Source organism: Phacochoerus africanus, chromosome 1 (assembly GCF_016906955.1).
Source record: "Phacochoerus africanus isolate WHEZ1 chromosome 1, ROS_Pafr_v1, whole genome shotgun sequence".
In the NCBI taxonomy this organism is placed as follows: domain Eukaryota; kingdom Metazoa; phylum Chordata; class Mammalia; order Artiodactyla; family Suidae; genus Phacochoerus; species Phacochoerus africanus.
The window spans coordinates 84,216,822-84,237,829 of record NC_062544.1 but is presented as its reverse complement, the minus strand read 5'-3'; the positions used below and the strand labels follow the sequence as shown (position 1 = coordinate 84,237,829).

Here is a 21,008-nt window from a genome sequence, read left to right as displayed (position 1 = left end):
CTGGGGGCGGCCTGGGGGGCGCAGCACGAGAGGGTGAGAGCTGGGCCGCCTCTGCTTTGCTCTCCTGGGACGCCAGCCTGAGGTGGGTGGGGAGGGAGGCCGCAGTCCAGCGGCCGAATACCGGTCTCGGCCTACAGGGCCCTGAGGGCGGCAGAGAGGCGGGAGGCCTGGCTGTCGAGAGGCTGGGAGTGCCCAGCCCGCCAAGCACGTGCACAGCAGCGGCCTTCCCACCACCTCCGCCAGCCCCGACCGGGTTGGGGGGAGCACCGGGCCATCCGGTGACGGGACTGGGGGGCGGGGACCCCGCTCCCGCCCCACCCCCACCCCGGAAGTCCCTTTCCCGCTCTTACTCTGAGTAGAAAATCATGAGGAGACGAGCTGCGCGGCGTCCGCGAGATGGCGTCAGGCCCGCGCGAACGAATGTCGGCTGGCGTGGCCTCTGAGGTGCACGCGCTTGTGGACCCCGACCATGGGCCGGGAGCCGACTCGGGAGGTGGGGTTGGGGCTGGGGTTTGGTGAGGACTGTGGGGGGGTGTCGGAGAGGAGTCGGGGCGGGAAGGGACTAGGGCCAACTGAGGCCGGCAAGTGCCACCCAAACGAAGCCTGCGGTGGCCCTGTGACGCTCTTGTGAGGCAGCGGCGACCTTGGGCGGAAGCTAGCTCGCCGCCATTGCTTCTGCACGACGTCAGCGCGGCTTTTGCAGCTGGGCGGCCGCAGATTGGGGAAACAGAGGAATTCTTGGCTCAGGGAATACGTTTCCCCTTAAAAAAAACCCAGGAACTTGCAACACCTTGTCTATTAGAGTATTACACGCTTTATTCCGCGACATTCATGTGAATTTTGTAAATGCAGACAGTTGATTGACCACCTCAAGGTACAACAACGCTGAGCACTTTTGACCAACCATCAAGTCCCTAATGTATTATATACTAGGTGTAGTTTACAGTATAATAACTATCAGTCTTTCAATTTTTGGAGATAAAGGGAGGAAATTTATATACCATTTATATTGGCACAAATTTTAAAATAAAATTTTATTACATGTAACTACTTGTAACATTTTTGTGTCATGTATTTACCCATGTCAATAATTACTTAATAATTACTCTGAGTTACTATAATCATTTACAGTTTTATCCTCCCCATTTTTAGAGGAAAAGAGGGGAAATGTTAATAGCTTTGTTGATTTTTATTCTGGTATAAAAGTAGCATATTAACTCATTGGGAAGTAATCAATGTAGAAAGTAGAGTCCATCTTAATCGCAACATCTAACCACCGTTGAAGTTTTTACGTATGTGTGCCCTTCCAAAATATTTTCATGCATGTGTTGCATCTAGACAGGTACATTTTATTTTATTAAAATTGTACCATGCTGTATTATACTATTTTACAACCTGCATCCTTCACTTAATATACTGGGCCTTATTCCAAAGAGAAATTTAAAACGATTTCAAATATATAATGTTAGAATATAGGATTGTTCCATTATTCATTTAGCCAAATTCTGGTATATGAATGATTTTTCTATATTAAAACAATATTATATTGAGTTATTGAGTATCTTTGTGCAGATGTTTTGTTATGCTTATTCTGTTAATAACTTGAAATGCCACGAGTAGAATCACTGGGTGAAAATGTTATGCCCATTTTATAACAACTATGAATTATGATACATCTTTCCTACTTACTCTTCATAAAGCATGTACCAGTATATATTCTCACTGATGGTGTGTAATGTGACCTCCTCTCCCCACTCTTTCCAATGAAAGGCATTATACTTTATAAAATTGCCAATCTAATAACTGGGAAATATTTCATAGTGTTGATATGCTTTTTTAATTTTAATTATTACTGAATTTGAAGCTTGTAATTAGTTTTTTACATTTCTTTGTAATAAATTCTTAGTCCATCTTTCTATTTGGATATTTTTCTTATGATTTATAAGAACTCTGTTACTATATTTGTCATATATGTATTATTTATAGAAAAAACTTATAGTGGTTATGAGGAAAAACCGTTAGTCCTAATTTCAGTGGAAATCATTATCATGTTTCACTTTAAGCTTGATGATAACTTTGATAGAAAATAAGATTCTTTTACTTAGGTTTTTAAAAATTAAGAAATGAATACTGTATTTGTCAAATGCTTTTTCAGTGGTGAATCGCAGTAACAGATTTCCTAAGAATGAACCATCCTTGAATTCCCAATATAAACTGTTCTTAATTGTATGTTTTTTTGTATACTGCTAGAATTTTGCGTCTCTATGTTGGAGGCATGGGTGGATCATCTTAAGCAGGTTTTGTTATTTAGATGGTGTTAGTTTATTTGTCTTTCCTCTTTACTCTGAAAATTTTTAAGAAAAGTATTTGACTTTCACTTTCAATTCCCTCCCCTAGCTACCATTGTTTTTGTCTAGATTCACCCCTTCCCTCCCCACACACAAATTATCTGTTTCTTTACAGTTTGAGAAAACTCCCAATGAAACTGAACCAGGAATCGAATGTTCTTTCTTTTCTTAAGATTGTTTCTTAAAATTCACTTTTCTCTAGAAAGTTAGTTATATCATCAAGATTTCCAAAGTTACTATAGAGCATTTTCTTATCACCATTACTCATATCACTCCTCCTTTTTTTTATGACTGTGCCTGCAGTATATGGAAGTTCCTGGGCTAGGGGTTAAATCAGAGCTGCAGCTGAGGCCTTGGCCACAGCCACAGCAATACCAGGTGCAAGCTGTGTCTGCAGCCTATGCCACAGCTTATGGCAGCACCAGATCCTTAACCCACTGAGCAACACAGGATCCTTAACCCAGGGATCAAACCCACGTCCTCACAAAGACCACAGTGTGACCTGCTGAGTCAAACTAGAACTCCTCCCATTTTTCATTAATGTGTGTTTTTGTATTCTTGCTCTTTTTCTTAGTTTTCTCAGTATTGTTATTTTTGTTGTTGTTTGTGTTCGCCCCCAAGAGTCCACTCTTGATTTAAAAGATTTTGTTTGGATTTTCATTTACTATTTCTTTAATAGGATTTCCTTTTCTCTTTAGTGGCTACTTCCTTCTGTGCATATAATGCTGATAACTGTGAATTACAGACCTATATCCTGGTCAATTTACATAGATTTCAGTGTGCTTATATGCAGATGTAATAGTTGAATGAAATGTCAAAGAGCTGATATCCCAGACACTTTGGTAATGATGTTTTTGTTCAGCTTTTAATCTTTGTCATTTGCTTATCCAAATGTAGCGGGGACTATATTACTATAAACAGCAGTGGTGAGAGTTGTGTATATGATGGCCTGCAAGTTCACTCCTACTTATCCCAGAACTACTTATTTCAGAACCCTTCAACGCACTTGAAAGTGTAATTAAGGAAAATAATTACTTCTTTCATTTAATTTACATGTAATTTATTTTCTACATGCTATTGATAGTTAAAGTTAATATTTTAACACCAAACTTTTTGCTTTACCCTGAGAATTCATTTGTGCAGTATCTTTGCAATAGTTTAAAAGTAACCGAAGATTATGTGTTGATTGTGGATTTGTATATATCAGTTATAATTGTATATAAATACACAAACAGGTGAAGTTTAAAAATCTCTGTTTTAAGGCTTCTTAAAATGGAGTACTTTGTTTACTTTAGCTTTGGGCGCCATCTGCTGGCTAAGAACCAGGACGTAGCAACGCCTTCCTTAATTTAAGATGTTATGACAATAGAGAAGTGATTTGATTAATTTTATGCTTAATTCTTCAATTAAGCAGTCAGTTCATACAACCCAACCCAAAACCAAGATTTCCATAATATGTAATGGCTTTTTTTCTTTTCCTCAAATTACTATTTAGTTGGCTCAAATATCCATTTTACTTTTGTAAGTAGAATGGGAGAACTAGAACTTTTCAATTCTGGCAACACTGTCACAGAATGTCTCAACCATGACCTTATGCAAATTTGGGGCCAGATAATTCTTTATTGTGGAGGACTGTCCTTTGCATTATAGGATATTTACTATATCCCTGGCCTCTACCAACCAGATACCAGGTACACCCCTCAGTTGTGACAACCAAAAATGCCTCTGAGCCACCAAATCTCCCCTGACTGAGAATCAATATATTATCATATAATCTGGCACACTTTTGTGGCCTGATATTACACTTCTTAATTAAACTACACCTATTCACCTATCTGTTGTAGTTCACAGGCGGGTAATAATATAAATAGTTTATCAAATAAAATGTCCAGAGTTTATCCACAGATGAAGGGGAAATTGAGAAAGGGAAAAGAAAGTATACAAGAATTTCAAAACCACTATTTTGTGTTTTGAGGTTTTTGTTGTGTCTTTTTTTTTTTTTTTGCCACACCTGTGGCACATGGAAGTTCCCAGGCCAGGGATCAAATCTACACCACATCAGTGATCCTAGCCACAGCAGTGAAAACACTGCATCCTTCAACCTAGTGCACCACAAGGGAACTCTTGTTTTGGGTTTTTGAATGAGAGCTAATTGAAAGGGACTGGTAAATTGTCTATCATGAAGAGAAATCTGGTCAAGTTCTTGATAATTCAAGATGTGTGACCTACATAATATAGTTCCATTTAGAAAAAAATTAAAATTACAAAATATTTAAGAATGAAAAAGCTTTAGAAATAGTTTTTTACTCTTCCACTTCATTGTCATGAAATATCACTGTACCATAGTTAAAGGAAAGAATTAGAAATATTCAAATAGAAACACAAAATGGCAAGTATGAACACAAAATAATAGAGAAAAGCCCAAACACTCAAATATGGCAATTTAACAATTGTTATTTCACCTCTAATTGGTATAGCATTTGTGGAATCTTAATTAATTAGTAATTTCTAGCATCTAACAAAGTAGGAACTCTGCCTACTTTTCATTCGTTATTAATTTCTATAAAAATTATTTTGCTTGGAGCTCCCATTGTGGCATAGCAGAAACAAATCTGACTAGGAACCATGAGGTTGCGGGTTCAATCCCTGGCCTCACTCAGTGAGTTAAGGATCTGCCATTGCTGTGGCTGTGGTGTAGGCCAGCAGCTGCTGCAGCTCTGATTTGACCCCTAGCCTGGGAACCTCCATATGCCACAGGTGCAGGCCTAAAATAAAAAAAAAAAAATTAAAATAAAAAATTATCTTGCTAATCTTCTTAAAAATATACATCACTTGGTTTCCTTTGCCCTTGTTTTTGTTTTCCTTCATAAGGTTAGGTGTTCACAGTTTTCTCTCTCTTTTGCAGCCTTTTGTACTTATTATTTATAATCAATAGGTACTTCATAAATGAATTTCAAATGAACAGATGTGGCATAAAATAATTTCTTGAAGTTCCAGTTTAAATTACTTGTTAATTATTAAAGTATAAAGTAAGTACTTAAATCATAAAACTAAGAAAGAGACTTTTTTTAAACCTATTGAAAATAAATTCAGGTAAGAGTACACTAACTTATATTGGCATACCACTTTATACTTTACAGAATGAATTCACAGATGTTATTACACTTCATTCTCAAAGCAATTTTCCAAGAGATAAACAGCTGCCAAGTAAATGGCTGTAACCTAGTAAGGGACATGAACTCCTGATGGTATCAGTTTTTACATCTCCTGACTAAATCAATTTTTTTTTTCCCAACATGCATATTACCAGTAAATTCTGACTGAGAAAAATCAACTTTAATCTTCGTGTGGGAAGCCTAAAGACAGTTCTAACCAGAATTCAGAGAGATAATGAGTTTCATGTGTAGGTCTATATCTGAAAATAAAGATGGTATCATTTTTATCTATCAGCCTACTGTGAAAATTAGAATTATCATTATCGGTAGATCTTATCTGTTATTATTCAAGAAGAAAAACATTAATTTAAAGATTCTTTGAGCACCATAGCAGTAGGGAAAAGGATTATAACACTCCCCTTCCTTTAAAGCAGGAGCTATGATACGTGAACAAATAATGGTTTTCATGGTCCGATTCCAGAGTAAAACATGCATACTAAGTAAGGCAGGGAGTATTCTAATGATAAAATTCATGTTAATTTTGGTAACTAGAGATGAGACAAAACAAATGGCTTAAAACTTTCTTGTATGTTTTTGATGCTACTTTAAAAAAAACTGGTATCTTTACCATGCTTTTGCATAAGGTACTCAGAAAAATTAAAATTTGCTTATTGACATAGAACAGGATGGACTTTAGTAACTTTACTTTTTTCAAATCTGAACTTTCTATTTTTCGCCGGTTTATATAGTGTTTTCCAAACTCAATATGAAATCTGTATTCTACCGCAGCATTGTATAAGAGATGGTGATGAGCATCACTAGGTTTGAGAAAGTACTATACTCTTTTATTAAAACGTTATGCTGATATGCTCTGATTACCCTATATTCTTAGCCTGAACTAAGCTATATTTTGATTAATTTACAATGGAAGTAATTTATGTGGAAACATTTTGTATTTTAAAAATGTAAATTATATTTCACATCATCTATGCTTTTAGCCTGATTATCTAGTGATGATCTCTACTTTCCAAATTACAGTCTGCTGCAAATCCTGAGACTCCAAACTCAACTATCTCCAGAGAGGCCAGCACCCAGTCTTCATCAGCTGCAACCAGCCAAGGCTATGTTTTACCAGAAGGCAAAATCATGCCAAACACCATTTTTGTTGGTGGAATTGATGTTAGGGTATTGTATTCATGCTTTATTTATTTTTAAGAGTATTTTGTAAATAGTGGAATTTGGGCCCTGTTGAAAACCTAAGGCTTTTTTTTTTTTTTTAACTTTTTGCAAGTTTGGTTTTATGTTTAACCTAAACTTATCTTTGACAAGTCACCACAGGTAGTTTGGGGACACTTGGGGGAGATACTTCCATACCTTCAAACATTCTTTAAAGTATAATTGAAAATTTTTAATGTTGAATTTTTACTCTTGAAGTTAATTCTTCTCCATAGATGGATGAAACCGAAATTAGAAGTTTCTTTGCTAGATATGGTTCAGTAAAAGAAGTGAAGATAATCACAGATCGAACTGGTGTGTCCAAAGGGTGAGTAAAATGTGTATGTTCAATATAAATTATAGTAAATATCTGTATTATAGCATCTGTAGAGTTTCAGAAAAAAAATTCAAAACTAGTATTCTTATATTTGTATAAATGAAGCTTGTTGCTTTGTAATTTCTTTCATGTGGAAGACAAAAGTTTGCTGCCAGCTCTTATTTAATCAACTACCTAGTGTTTGTATTTTTGTATTTTGGGGGGGTTTTTGGATTTTTAATCCTAGTGTTTGTATTTATTATTATTATTATTATTATTACTATTTTGTCTTTTTGTCTTTTCTAGGGCTGCACCCGTGGCACATGGAGGTTCCCAGGCTAGGGGTGGAATCAGAGCTGTGGCCACTGGCCTATGCCAGAGCCATAGCAACATGGGATCCGAGCCGCATCTGTGACCCACACCACAGCTCACGGCAACGCCAGATCCTTAACCCACTGAGCAAGGGCAGGGATCGAACCCGCAACCTAATGTTTACCAGTTGGATTCGTCAACCACTGTGCCACGATGGGAACTCCTTAGTGTTTGTATTTAAATGTTTCCCATCTTCATTTATTCACCTAAGCAGATTGACCCAGTTTTATCAAAGACATGTTTTCCTCACACATTTCACAGTATCTTTAATTTTAACCATCTTGCCATAGATAAAAATTAAGTTTATAGGTATGAATTTTTTCTTAATGAATGAGGTTCCCACGCACATTAATCTTTGTGCATTCTAATGTAGAGCAGGGTAAGAAAGCAGAAGCCGTGGTGTTCATAGAGGATCTGTCATGTACATTTTACAGTTATTTATCTTGGTATATTTTTCGTCCTTCATTGTTATTCTGTCAGTTATTTCATAGAATACTAGAGGTTTTAAACCATGTACTATTATGGTGATTTTATACTTCATTTATCTGTCTTTCTAGCTATGGATTTGTTTCATTTTATAATGACGTGGATGTGCAGAAGATAGTAGAAGTAAGTAATCTTCCTATGGGGGAAAAAATCTCTTAATTCCCTTATGGGTGCAGTGTTTCGTATTATTTGTATCCTGAATGTATACTCAGTCTTGTTAGAACATGTAGAAATAAATATACTTCCTGTTTGAAATCCAAACTTAGAACAATCTTACATCCAACTTCATGAACTAGAGACAGGAAAGATTAGAGACAGTGTTAAGGGTTTTTGTTTTGTTTTGTTTTGTTTTTGTCTCTTTGTCTTTTTGGCATTTTAGGGCCGTACCCAAGGCATATGGAGGTTCCCAGTCTAGGGGTCTAATCAGAACTATAGCTGCCAGCCTAGACCACAGCTACGGCAATGCCAGACCCGAGCCACATCTGCAACCTACACCACAGTTCACAGCAACACTGAATCCTTAATCCACTGAGCGAGGCCAGGGATTGAACCTGCAACTTCATGGTTCTTAGTCAGATTCGTTTCTGCTGCGCCATGATGAGAACTCCGTGTTAAGGTTTTTGATCAAATTCTACAACACCTCTCATTTGATTGGAGTAGCAAGGTTAAATAAGGTAGCTTCATGCTGATAAATTTTGATTTGGTATGCTCTTACCACTGATCTTCTCTGGTAGTAGGAATTTTGGAGGATTTGGGTATTTAACCAAAGTCTTGGAAGTAAAGACTTGGATATTGACTCTAGTTTTGTTCCTGTTTTATTTTCAGTCACAAATAAATTTCCATGGTAAAAAGCTGAAACTGGGCCCTGCAATCAGGAAACAAAATTTGTGTGAGTAAAGGAAGGAATTGTTCTTACTGACATATGTGTGGCTTTTCAGAGAAATAAAAATAGACTGTCTTCTTTTATTCTTTGAAAAGGTGCCTATCATGTGCAGCCACGTCCTTTGGTTTTTAATCCTCCTCCTCCACCACAGTTTCAGAGTGTCTGGAGTAATCCAAACACTGAAGCTTACATGCAGCCTCCAACCATGATGAATCCTATAACTCAGTATGTTCAGGTAAGAATTTATGTACATTCCTGTTTTTTTTTTTCTTTCTTTCTTTTTTGTCATATAGTGTTTCAGATCTTATTGTATAGCTGGGGGTGCCTTAAAATCAAGCCAGTCTCACTTCCTACCTTCGGTGGAATTACATCCACAATTCCTATAATAAATGGTAGTTCTATCCCTGTTTGAATACTTTTGAGTAATGAGAAATCTATGACTTTTGTTAGAAATCTGTCATTTTTACTGTCACTTCTTAAACTAAAATCTTCTTCCATATGGTTTGTAGGCCTTTATCTTAGGACTGACCTCTGTGGCCACATAGAGCATGTATCTGCCCCTCCCCCCCCCATATAATTCCTAAAAAATGTGAAGGCAGCTCTCCTCATGCTTTTGCATAGTTTATTCTCTAGGGTCAGCTATTCTTTATTTGCAGTGATTTCCAGATGCCTCCTCATACAGGTTGTTGATTTCTGGAGGTGCTCTGCTTCCAAACGGATAAATTTCTAATGACTTCACTATATTTGTAAATACTATTTGTTTCTGGAATATAATTTGTCTTGGCTACTTTAATATTTGAAGTTCGATTTGAAATACTTCTATTGATAACTAACATTTATTTTCTTCTTAGTTCAATTTACTTTCTTCACTTTAGAAGACATTTTATTTTTAGGAATAAAAGCCTAGTAATAGTGAAATAGTTGTGCAGTGTCTCTCATTTGTTTTTATTTTCCATCTACCTGAAGTGTAGGGTATTTCCTTCCTTATTTTTCTTAACTCTCTACCAGCTAGGGAGTTCCACTGGTGGCACAGTGACTTAATGATCTGGCTTGTCTCCATAGCATTGCCAATTTAATCCCCAGCCAGTGCAGTAGATGAAGGATCTGGCATCGCTGCAGCTGTGGTGTAGGTCGCAGCTCTGGCCTGACCCCTGCTCCAAGAACTTCTGTATGCCATGGGTGCAGCCAACAAAGAAGAAAAAAAAAAAAGCTAGAAGAAAAACTATCTAGATAGTTTCAGTTAATAAATATCTATTGAAAGATGTAAGACATTGTACTGTCTCTTTTCCAGTTTGGGTTATATACTGCCCTTAACTTTTAGAAGTGAAATACAGAAAGAGCCATAAAGTCTGTAGAAGATTCATTACCCCATAATACTGTCAAAGAAATACAAACCTTCCTGAAAGTATTTTTACAAAAAAAATAGCACACATGTATTAAAGTAACTTTAACCTGTGGGGTTTCTGTCATGGCTCAGCAGAAACGAACCTGACTAGTATCCATGAAGAGGAGGGTTTGATCCCTGGTCTCACTCAGAGGGTTAAGGATCTGGTGTTGCCATGAGCTGCAGTGTAGGTTGCAGATGCAGCTCAAATCTGGCATTGTTGTGGCCGTGGTATAGGCCAGCAGCTGTAGCTCCAATTTAACCCCTAGTCTGGGAGCTTCCATATGCTGCAGGTGTGGCCCTAAGAAAAATGTAATAACTTTTAACATCTATTCTAATAGAGCTTTATCACCATGTAAAAATAACTTCTGGGTGGAAATAAACAACTAAAACAAACATAGGCTGGCAAAATCTGTCACTTCCCTTATTTATTTCTCCTCCTCTCAGCCCAAAAGGCTGACATTTGACTGAGAACGCTTCTTTGTAAAACTAGTCACTCTCATAGAATTCTGCATCATATATTAAAAAAATTAAGATTTCCTTATTTTTGTTACACTAGGAATAATATTCTTCTTCTCTGGTTTTTAAAAATGTACCTTGGTTAAATCATTCTTTCTGTAAACTTTATTTTCAGGCTTATCCTCCTTACCCAAGTTCACCAGTTCAGGTTATCACTGGATATCAACTGCCTGTGTACAATTATCAGGTAATTTAAGAGGGATCAAAATGATTTACTCTGGAATATTATTGAGGCTTTTATTTATATAAATCTCCATAACTGTTTGTCATCTAAAGTAGCTGAATATGCCTGTTTCAAGAAAAAACTTAGAATTAGTCTAGAATTAGGACTTCTATATTATTTAAAAATAAGGGATTTCTCCGTCAATTTAAAATTTTTGACAGGAATGAGTTTAGCAAGTTTTCTCTTGTATTGTCTTACAAGATTTGGTGTCTCCGTCTATATTTCAACATATGTTCTTCCATCTTTGCTGTTGAATAGCCGAAACATCCAAGCTGACTTCTACAAGGTTTTTTAGGGACGTAGGTTGAAACAAAATGATGACTCAGTTCTTAGAGCATTGAATTCCAATTATATTTGATAGTGTTTTATTTTAGCTGGTTGCTCTAAGATGGTAGTTCTCTGAACTTCTGTCCATATATATGACCATATCTATGACCTTAGTCAAATCTATGGCAATAAATTCAAAGAACTCTCTTGAGTTTTCCTGAAAACCAACTCCAGAACATTGAGAAAAAGATGGAATTTAAGTATATGAAAGTAATAAAATTCTCAGGTTTGGGAAACATAAAGTTACTTTTCCCTTCCATTTTGTTTCTTCTATTATAAGAAGCTCAAGGAACCAGCTTGACAAATACCTCAACATTATCTGTCATATCTTTGTGAAAATATGAAGGAATATTTAAACAATTGTTATTTTCTCCTTTTTTTATTACTCAAATGAATTTATCACATCTGTAGTTATATAATGATCATAACAATCCAATTTCACAGGATTTTTGAAATTTTTTTTTTTAAGATGCCGCCACAGTGGCCTGCTGGGGAACAAAGGAGTTATGTTATTCCTCCGGTAAGGTCAATTAGCCAAGCATGTACTTCCTGTTCTTTAAAGGATTTTACTCGTTAACTATTCTATATTTTTTTTACCTTTTGCCATATCAAGTATGCTTGGAAATGTTTTAAATGCCCTTTTACATTATGTGTTATGTCTTATTTCTTGTCAACCCAAGTATATACTCCCATGGGAGGAACTGTGCTTTTTGTTTATTGGATTGTTTTTTTGTGTACTTAAGCAGTGGCTGCTCTGTATACAGCAAATGCTCTGTTACTTGTTGATAGAATGTGTAATCAAGAAAGGTAGTATTAATACCTATGCTAATTCAATTCCAAGGATTTAGAATTAGTGTTGAATCTGTCTCTGGTTTTCTACCTATAAAAAAACTGTTGAAGAAAAGCAAATATGTTTTGCTGTCAATACAGTTATATAAGAAAAGGAATAAAACAAAAGAAGGTGCTACCTCTAAAACACCTGAACATTTGTTGGCCTTCTGTCTTTCATCTGGGTTGAATATTCGAAGGATGTAATGTGAGTTAAAATTTTCAGGCACTGGGAAATTCCCCTCCCGTTCCCTTACTACATGTTGGAGTTTCTTTATCTTAGAGAAATTCTCCTTCTAATTATAATTTTGTTGACATTTTGAAATAAACATTGACTTATCACATTTAAACTACTCAGTTTAAAATAAAGTTTCTGAAATAATGTATTGAACTTCAGTACAACCCAGATTTAAACTTTTAGTGTCAGCTCACCGTTTTAAGGAATAGATTGTTTAGAAATGTATCTAATGTACATCTTTTTAATTACACTTTTGTCATTTTAAATGCAGGCTTATACAGCTGTTAACTACCACTGTAATGAAGTTGATCCAGGAGCTGAAGTTTTGCAGAGTGAATGCTCAGTTCATGAAGCTGCTCCATCCTCTGGAAATGGCCCACAAAAGGCAGACATTTAATTTTTATTTTTTTTTTCAAGTTTTAATAATGGCCCTTGAAGAAGCAAGCATCTTTACTCAAATTTAGATACGTTATAGGACCTCCTATTGTGGCTCAGTGGTTAACAAATCTGACTAGCATCCATGAGGATGTGGGTTCGATTCCTGTCCTTGCTCAATGGGTTAAGGATCTGGCGTTGCTGTGAGCTGTGGTGTAGGTCACAGATGCTGCTCAGATCCAGCTTTGCTGTGGCTGTGGTGTAGGATGGCAGCTACAGATCCAATTTGACCTCTAGCCTGGGAACCTCCATATGCTGTGGGTACGGCCACAAAAAGACAAATAAATACAAGGAGTTCCTGTTGTGGCTCAGTGGTAAAAAACCTGACTAGTATCCATGAGGATGCAGGTTAGATCTCTGGCCTTGCTCAGTGGATTAAGGGTCTGTTATTGCCATGAGCTATGGTGTAGGTTGCAGACATGGCTCCGATCCCACATTGCTGTGGTTGTGGTATAGGCTGGCAGCTATAACTGATTCAACCCCTGGCCTGGGATCTTCCATGTGCTGTGGGTGCAGCCCTAAAAAGACAAAAAAATAAATAAATAGATATGTTACAGAGCTTGAGTCAGTAGACTAATAACTTTGCAATTTATGTAGAAGTTAATGAAATTTTAGGCACCCCCAAACTTTCAGTGTATGTAATGTATATAGTTGCTAATTCAGCAGTCCTTTCCTCTCTTCCATTTTCATTGTTTTTTAAAAACGTACTTAGTAAATATTGTAGTAACTGCTTTGGCAGAATGCAGTGGGTAGGTTTCCTCAAGAATCCCACTCTTAGGGAGTTCCTGTCGTGGCACAGTGGAAACAAATCCGACTAGGAAACATGCAGTTGCAGGTTCGATCCCTAGCCTCTCTCAGCAGGTTAAGGATCCGTCATTGCTGTGAGCTGTGGTATAGGTTGCAGATGCGGCTAGGATCTGGTGTGGCTGTGGCTGTGGCGTAGGCCGGCAGCTACAGCTCCGATGAGACCCCTAGCCTGGGAACATCCATATTCTGATGGTGCAAAAAAGAGAATCCCACTCTTGGAGGAATTCATATCGGAGTTCCATTTCGGCTCAGCTAGTTAAGAACCCATCTGGTATCCATGAGGATGCAAGTTCATTCCCTGGCTGCTCAGTGGTTAAGGATCCAGCGTTGCCATGAGCTGCGGTGTAGTTTGCAGGTGTGGCTCGGGAACTGCGTCGCTGTGGCTGTGGCTCTGGTACTGGTCGCAGCTCCAATTCGACCCCTAGCCTGGGAACTTCCATATGCCAAAGGTGCAGTCCTAAGAACAAAAAGGGAGGGATTAGTATGAATTATATCCACCTTTCTTTTACCACTGTAAATGTTTCCTTAGCTAAATAGTAACACAATTATTTATGTTACACTCTCCACATACCATAAGCATGAGCAGCTCCCAAGAATGGTGTAATCACTAGTAGTAATGAAAATATTGAAATAGGTAGGGTTGTTTCTTTTTCCTATTAGAGCAGATCCCTCTAATAACAATGCTCTCACTCTTGAATTCTCTTATTTTTTTGAATGAGTGGGAATGTGGAAGTAATTGATGTTACTGGATCATGCATAACATTGAAGAATTCCCATTGGAGTGTGTGTACTTCATTCATGTGTTTCCAGTGGGGAAAAATGTTGTAAACTACTTAATTGTGAGGTGAAAAAAATGCCCTGATTTGTTATACAACTTAAACTTTGAAAAAAAAAATGAAATAGATTTTAATCTAAATGTTGAAATGTTCAAGTTCACTGTTTCTTATCTAACAGGAAAAATTAAAGAGCCTTAAGCAAATATCTTAGATTTTGAGTAATTGTACTTTTTAACTAGTGCTCTATCACTGAAGTTCTAAAATAATTCTTAAATTTGGTAGAAAAGTTATTTACTAAGTGATATGTGGTAAGAATTATAAAATTACATGAAAATTCTTTAGAAATAAGTATATGTATTCATTAAAGTTTTCCAAAAAGCTTAACAGTGGGTAAAAGGAGGAATAGTCTTTAGTGAAAACTTCTGTGTTTCAGAAATCTGTGGACCGAAGCATACAGACAGTGGTATCTTGTCTGTTTAATCCAGAGAACAGACTGAGAAACTCCCTTGTTACTCAAGATGACTACTTCAAGGTATGAAAGTAATATATACAGGCTATGTCAACTATGAAATATCTTGTTTTCTGTGGTGTATGTATTTTGAGAAAATATAGAGCATTTAATTGAGCTTTGGCACTTGACTATAACCCAGTAAACCAGTGTGAGTGAATTTTATGTGGCAGTATATTCTAGCTACTTAAATCTTGATGTAGTGTTGTTTGTCCTTAGGGAAGAAATCCTCAACAAAAGCGTATAATTGAAAGGGTTCATGAAAGAATTGAAAGAGAAAATTGGCTTAATAACCAAATAGAAAATTTTAGATACAAGAAGCAGAACTTAACATTAAGAGTATGTGGATATTGGACTAAAGAAAAGAAATTGATCACTGAGTTGATGTACCTGAACAGTGTTGGGGGAGAAGAGGTAAAGTAGTAAAAAGAGCTTAGTAGAAAGAAATGTACGTTGATTCAGAGTTGGTGAAGTGGAAGAGAATGTGGGTTTGAATTTAAGAAAGTTCTATTTTCTGATCCTGGTTTTATCACCTTGGACAAATCACTTAAATCTTAAGGTTCCAGTTTTTACAAGTCTAAAATGAGGAATATCTAAGCTCCCTTTAGTTCTGAATCTCTGAATATGGAAAGGAACTGGTCACTTCAATGAGGTAAGAGTAATGTGCTTGGTAAAGGGAAGTTTTAGTTTTTTAATAAAGGTTTATTGAGATACAATTCACATAACACACAACTGGCCTATTTAAAGTGTAGTTCTCAATACCTGTTCAATCAGAACCACAATCAATTTTAGAATATTTTAATCATCCCCCAAATAAACACCCTACCCATTAGTAGTCACTCTTTATCCCCACCAACTCTTCTAGCTTTAGGCAACCACTGACCTATTTTCTTTAAGGATTTGCCTATTCTGGATATTTCATATAAATAGTATAATACAGTATGCAACCTTTTGTGACTAACTTCTTTCACTTAGCAAAATATTTTCAAAGTTCATCAATGCTACAGCGTGTACCAGTGTTTCATTTCTCTTTTATGTATGGATCTACCACTTGTGTTTATCTGTTCATCATTTATTTGATAGACATTTGGGTTGTTTCCACTTTGGGGCTCTGATGAATAATGTTGTGAACATTCGTGTACAAGTTATTGAGTAGACGTATGTTTTTATTTCTCTTGGGTATATATCTAAGAATGGAATTGCTGAGTCATACAGTAACTATGTCTAACCTCTTAAGGAGCTGCCAGAATTTTTCCAAAATGCACAATTTTCCATGCAAAGGGCAGTTTTAAACTGTTGCTTTGTATCCTAAAATAGGGAAAAGAGGTCAGGGAAATATAGCTGTTATTTTGCAATAACTTTAAAGGGAGTATATTCTATAAAAATACTGAAACTGTGCTGTACACCTGAAACTAATGCTGTAAGTCAAATATATTTCAATAAAAAAATTTTACCCCCCCCCCAAAAAAAACAGGGAAAAGAGAATAGCGTTTTTTCAGTCTATGAATGGACATGGGATAAAGCTTAAAGCGTTTTTAAAAGGAAGGCTAAGGACTTCCTGTAACATAGAAGACTAGAACTGTAGCAGAATTAAGTTCTTAACTATCTTTTCAACAGAGTAAACGTATTCATTTAAAGTTGACATTTATTCTATGGTTACTTCATTATATATGGACAGTACAATTTAAAAGGAAAGAACTGGGGGTTGTATGATTGCTTACTTTGCCCAAAAAAGGTTAAATAGGTAGTACTTAAATAATTTGTTTGCAAAACAGGAAATCTTTAAGCAGCAAGTCTTTAAACTTGAGTTCTCATCTGGTATTAAACAAAAAAGTCTCCCTTTGAACCTTCCAAAGTTTTCTGCTCCTCTGGGCTAGGAGTTAGAAGTTATCATCTTCTAGATTGATTTTGATTAAATGTTGTTTGTTTAATTGAATTTGAATGCACTGAGGCAGAATATGCACTGTTTCCGTGGTAAATTCTACTCTTAATTCTAACTCCATAATCTTTCATATCCTGCCTAATCTCTGAGGATACTTGAGTTTGTGACCACTTTTCTGGGCTTTAACCTAAATAGAATATCATCCTGTTGGTACACTACATAATTTCCAGAAATCACCCTTCTTTATATGACAACTGAATTTAATCCCTGGGAAAAGGACACAGTTAAGCTAAAAAAATTTATTTTTTAATTTTTTTTCTTTTTAGGGCTGCAGGTACACCACATGGAAGTTCTCAGGTTAGGGGTGGAATGGGAGCTGTAGCTGCCAGCCTACACCGGGGCCACAGTAATGCCAGATCCAAGCCGCACCTGTGACCTACACCACAGCTCACAGCAGTGCCGGAGACTTAGCCCACTAAGTGAGGCCAGGGATTGAACCGGCATCCTCATGGATACTAGTCAGGTTCATTACCTCTGAGCCACAAGGAGAACTCTGAAAATACTATTATGTTATTATGTTATTTCTGGTTTATTCAGCTCCATTCCTCTTTGTAAAGTCTCGCTTCTGTAGACAACAGAAAGTGAAAGGAAGTTTTTGCATGTATTTTTGTATTTTTTTATTTCCTAAAAAAATGATGTATCTTCATTACAGGTTAAGGATAGGCCTTTAAATATACCAAAACCTAGCTTTTAACCTACACATAGGATTTCAGATTGAAGCGGAGTGCTATTCTCAACCCATGTACTTCTTTTAGTAAAAATAGGACATTTAACAATTTTGTGTTTCACCAGGTGTCTTTGGGACATCACTGCCAAATCATTAATTAAGAATCTACATAAAAGGGTATTGATTCTAAGTCCTTTTTTCTGAGTTACTGAGATTTCTTTTTTAACTCAATTATTATGAATAAAACTAGACATTGGTATGTTTGTTATCCCAAAGTTTAGGAGTGTTTCCCCCAAATTATGACTTTTTTCTCATTATTTATAGTTTTTAAACCCCAAATAAATGCTTTAAGTATTTAGCAGTTTTCTTAAGTCATAGTGATAATAGGAAATTTTTAATGAAGTAAAAAAGGACTGTTTCTGTTTTTTCCAGGATAAAAGAGTTCATCACTTTAGAAGAAGTCGAGCAGTGCTTAAGTCTGTTTGATCCTCTCTCCTAACTTTCTAGTCCCATGGGAAATTGCAGGTTTTGAGTAATAAGAAGGGACTGAAAGTTTTTCCGCTATTATAGAAATTTAAATCTGAATTTTGATAAATCACACTCAGACTTTCTATACAAGTTAGATTACCTAGTTTTATTTTACATTGAAGCTATTTTTCATTAGATGTTTACTTAGAAACTGGTTCTGTGTTGAATATGTAGTTAAAAGTAAAAAATAATTGATACTGAAAAGAATAACTTTAAGATTTATCTGTAAGGATTTTTTAAATAGACTTTTTAAGAGTTTAAAAGCAAATACTGATTTTCAAAAATATTGTTTTAGAGAACCTGTTTTGAAAGGTCAGAATTTTGATAGTTTAAATATAAGCATTTCATTTCTCCAGGCACCTATGAACAGTACAGTATCTACAATATTGTGCTTTACATTTATGATTAGTTTTGAAATTTACCACAAAAGCAGAGTTTTTTAAACTGCAATTTTAATCAGTGGAACTCAGTATATAGTTAGCTTTATTGATGTTTCTTTGTCTAAACCCAGTAAAACATATTCCAAACAGTCCAATCAGTGGGTCTTACATTTATTCAAAATGTTTTATCTTTTATCTAGAATCCACACATATAGAGATAACCGATTGGGATGGTAATTAGGATAACTAAAATTCTGGGCCTCATTTTTTTTTAAAGAATCCAAAACAAACTAAACTTTACTAGGTACATAAGCTTCTTGGTGAGTTTCCATTCTCCTTTTTTTTTTCTTTTTTTTTTCATGAAATGCTAAACTCGATGGCGGAATCTTAAATTGTGCAAAATATTCGTATTGAGGAAGGCTGAAACTTTTTTTATGTCACTTGAAAGTTAATCAGAGTATCTGAAAGGAATTGTTTTTCTAAAAACATTAAAATATTAGTTATTTGTTAAAGAACAGGTAAAATTTTTACTTTTGTTTTTTAACCTATTATATATATTTTTTTTAAGTAAAATATGTCCAGGAGAGTGAAAGTAATTTTAGCATTTCTAAACCACAAATGTTTAGTAATAAGTGTATCCCCAAAATATACTTGAGTTAGAGTTAACAATCCATTTCTAGATTAGGTAGGCTCCTTGTTAGATGTTGTAAATCGTGATGAGCAGTAGAAGTGCCAGAGCCCCTTTGCTGACCCACAGTCTTGGTTTTCTAGTCTGTAGCACCATTCTTCCAGGAGGTTTGCTTCTAGAACAGGTGATGTAAAGAAGAGAAGTAGCAGTATAAGCAGTTTGAGGGCAGTCAAGACTTGGGCAGGTAGGGAAACATTTGTGTCAGCATCATTTGACCTGTTGGGGACATGAGTTCAAAGTGGCTTTCTGGCTTTTCTTTCACTGGCCAGCCCCTTCACTAAAACATGTAGACTCCAATTTATCCCTATCTTAATGAAGTTCCAGGGACCATATCATCAGTGCCCATTGTTATCTCATAATTCCTAATAATTTTCATTCTGAATCTGAAGGGAAGAGTCTTTTAACTTAAGGATTCCCAAGAAGGCTTTCTTATGCCTTAGAATGTAAAAGTGCCCTAAAATTTGTCCTTTTTAAAATTCTCTATACTTTTTTTTGTGCGTGCTATAACATTCTTACATGTATTATTCTGTGATTAAATCTCTGGGTTACTATAAATGATACCTAAATTCTAAAGAGCCAGTTCTAATTATCCCAATATGACTTTATGAAAAGGGAGGGAATAAATTTCGTCTGCTGTTTTGTTGGACTGATTTAAAAGAGTAAGGTAGAAGAGACAAGATCCTGAACCTTTCAGAATGGAGAATTAATTTTAAACTTAAAAGTTTGTTCCCATTACTATACTGATACTGTCTTTGAATAAATGAATAAATAAAGAAACTTTTTTTTTCAAAAGCATTTTGATCTACTTATTGTCTAAATAAGTTGTGGGAATTTGGTTGGTTGGTGTGTGACAAGGCTTTAGATCCTTGAAATTCAGAAGTGTAAATATTTAGTTTCTTAATCTGGCCAAGTACGTTTATAAAAGCAAATTTTGGTACATTGTATTTTTGTTGTTGTCTCTTTGGAAATTAAAGGAAGATTTTCATGAGAAAATAATCCTTCTTGGGTTGAAAGTGGTTAACGGTGTATTTTGATGCAGTGTATCAACAGAGCAGTGCCTAGCAGGAGGGCTGGTGAGTCTATGTATATGGCTGCAGTCTCATGGCCAAGGTTCCTCACTATAAACAATTTGGATTCTATAAACATTTTATCTGTTGTACACTTTAGGCCTAATCTCTGTGACCCTTTTATTTTGGGTAATTGTAGTTAGTGATAATAGAGCCTAGATTTTTTTCTTATTGTATTTATTTCATAAAGAAAAGTTTCTTGGGAATCACCAAAGATTAAATTTGATGTTTATAATTTACTGAAGATTAGTAATCCTTAAATTGTGTATATACATACCTACTGACCATTATCCAGATCATTTGATTAGCCCTGAGCAAGCTAAACTATAGTTTATAACATTTTGAAACACTAAAAATAGACTATTTTAAACAATTAAAACAGTTGCTTTGAATCTACCTGATATTTGAAGCATATTTACAGTTGAGGATTGCCACAAAATTCTTCACACGAAGCCAAGTCTTTGGGATTGAAAAACATTTCAGACAACACATTTTTGTAAAAAGTTGCAAGTTACGGCAAATCAAACAACTCTTAAAAGGTTGGTCACTCTTACGAGAGATGTATTCTGCATGCTTTTTTTCTCTTTGCCTAATAATTAGAACATGTTTGTAATTTTAAAAAATAACTTAAGTATTGATTAGCACCCTTAAACTGCAAGGAAATCATTTTCAAAAATAAACACTCCACTGTAGTTGCCTGTAATTGTAAAGCCCTGTGCCTACTTCTCCAAAATTCTCTTAGTTATCTTTAAAGGTAAAGTCATAAAAATGGGCTGCCACATTGCTTAATTGTCTTGCCTGCTTTCATTGCCATCATTTGAGGGTAATGAGCAACAGCGAGAAAGCAGCATGCCACTCTGCTTTTGCAAAGAAGCAATAGCGAGGGTGTGGGACCATAAGCAGGAGAAAAGCTTTC

The 21,008-nt window shown here is 35.9% G+C and overlaps 1 protein-coding gene across 1 annotated transcript; it reads left to right on the top strand.

Moving 5' to 3' along the window:
* Positions 1-396: 396 nt before the first annotated feature.
* DAZL (deleted in azoospermia like) lies at positions 397-19,802 on the top strand. The gene is made up of 12 exons (XM_047799665.1): positions 397-493; positions 4,079-4,104; positions 6,536-6,688; positions 6,955-7,046; positions 7,964-8,015; positions 8,718-8,781; positions 8,871-9,010; positions 10,794-10,865; positions 11,698-11,748; positions 12,566-12,679; positions 14,746-14,844; positions 17,862-19,802. The coding sequence occupies exons 1-12, from the start codon at positions 397-399 to the stop codon at positions 17,913-17,915; spliced, it is 1,014 nt and encodes a 337-aa protein (XP_047655621.1). The 3' UTR covers positions 17,916-19,802.
* Positions 19,803-21,008: the final 1,206 nt, after the last annotated feature.

Coding starts and splice junctions, on each gene's coding strand:
- DAZL (XM_047799665.1), top strand. CDS start 397: ATGGCGTCAGGCCCGCGCGAACGAATGTCGGCTGGCGTGGCCTCTGAG. Junction 4,105..6,535: donor AATCTCCCCTGACTGAGAAT/CAATATATTATC, acceptor CTACTTTCCAAA/TTACAGTCTGCTGCAAATCC. Junction 9,011..10,793: donor CTATAACTCAGTATGTTCAG/GTAAGAATTTAT, acceptor CTTTATTTTCAG/GCTTATCCTCCTTACCCAAG.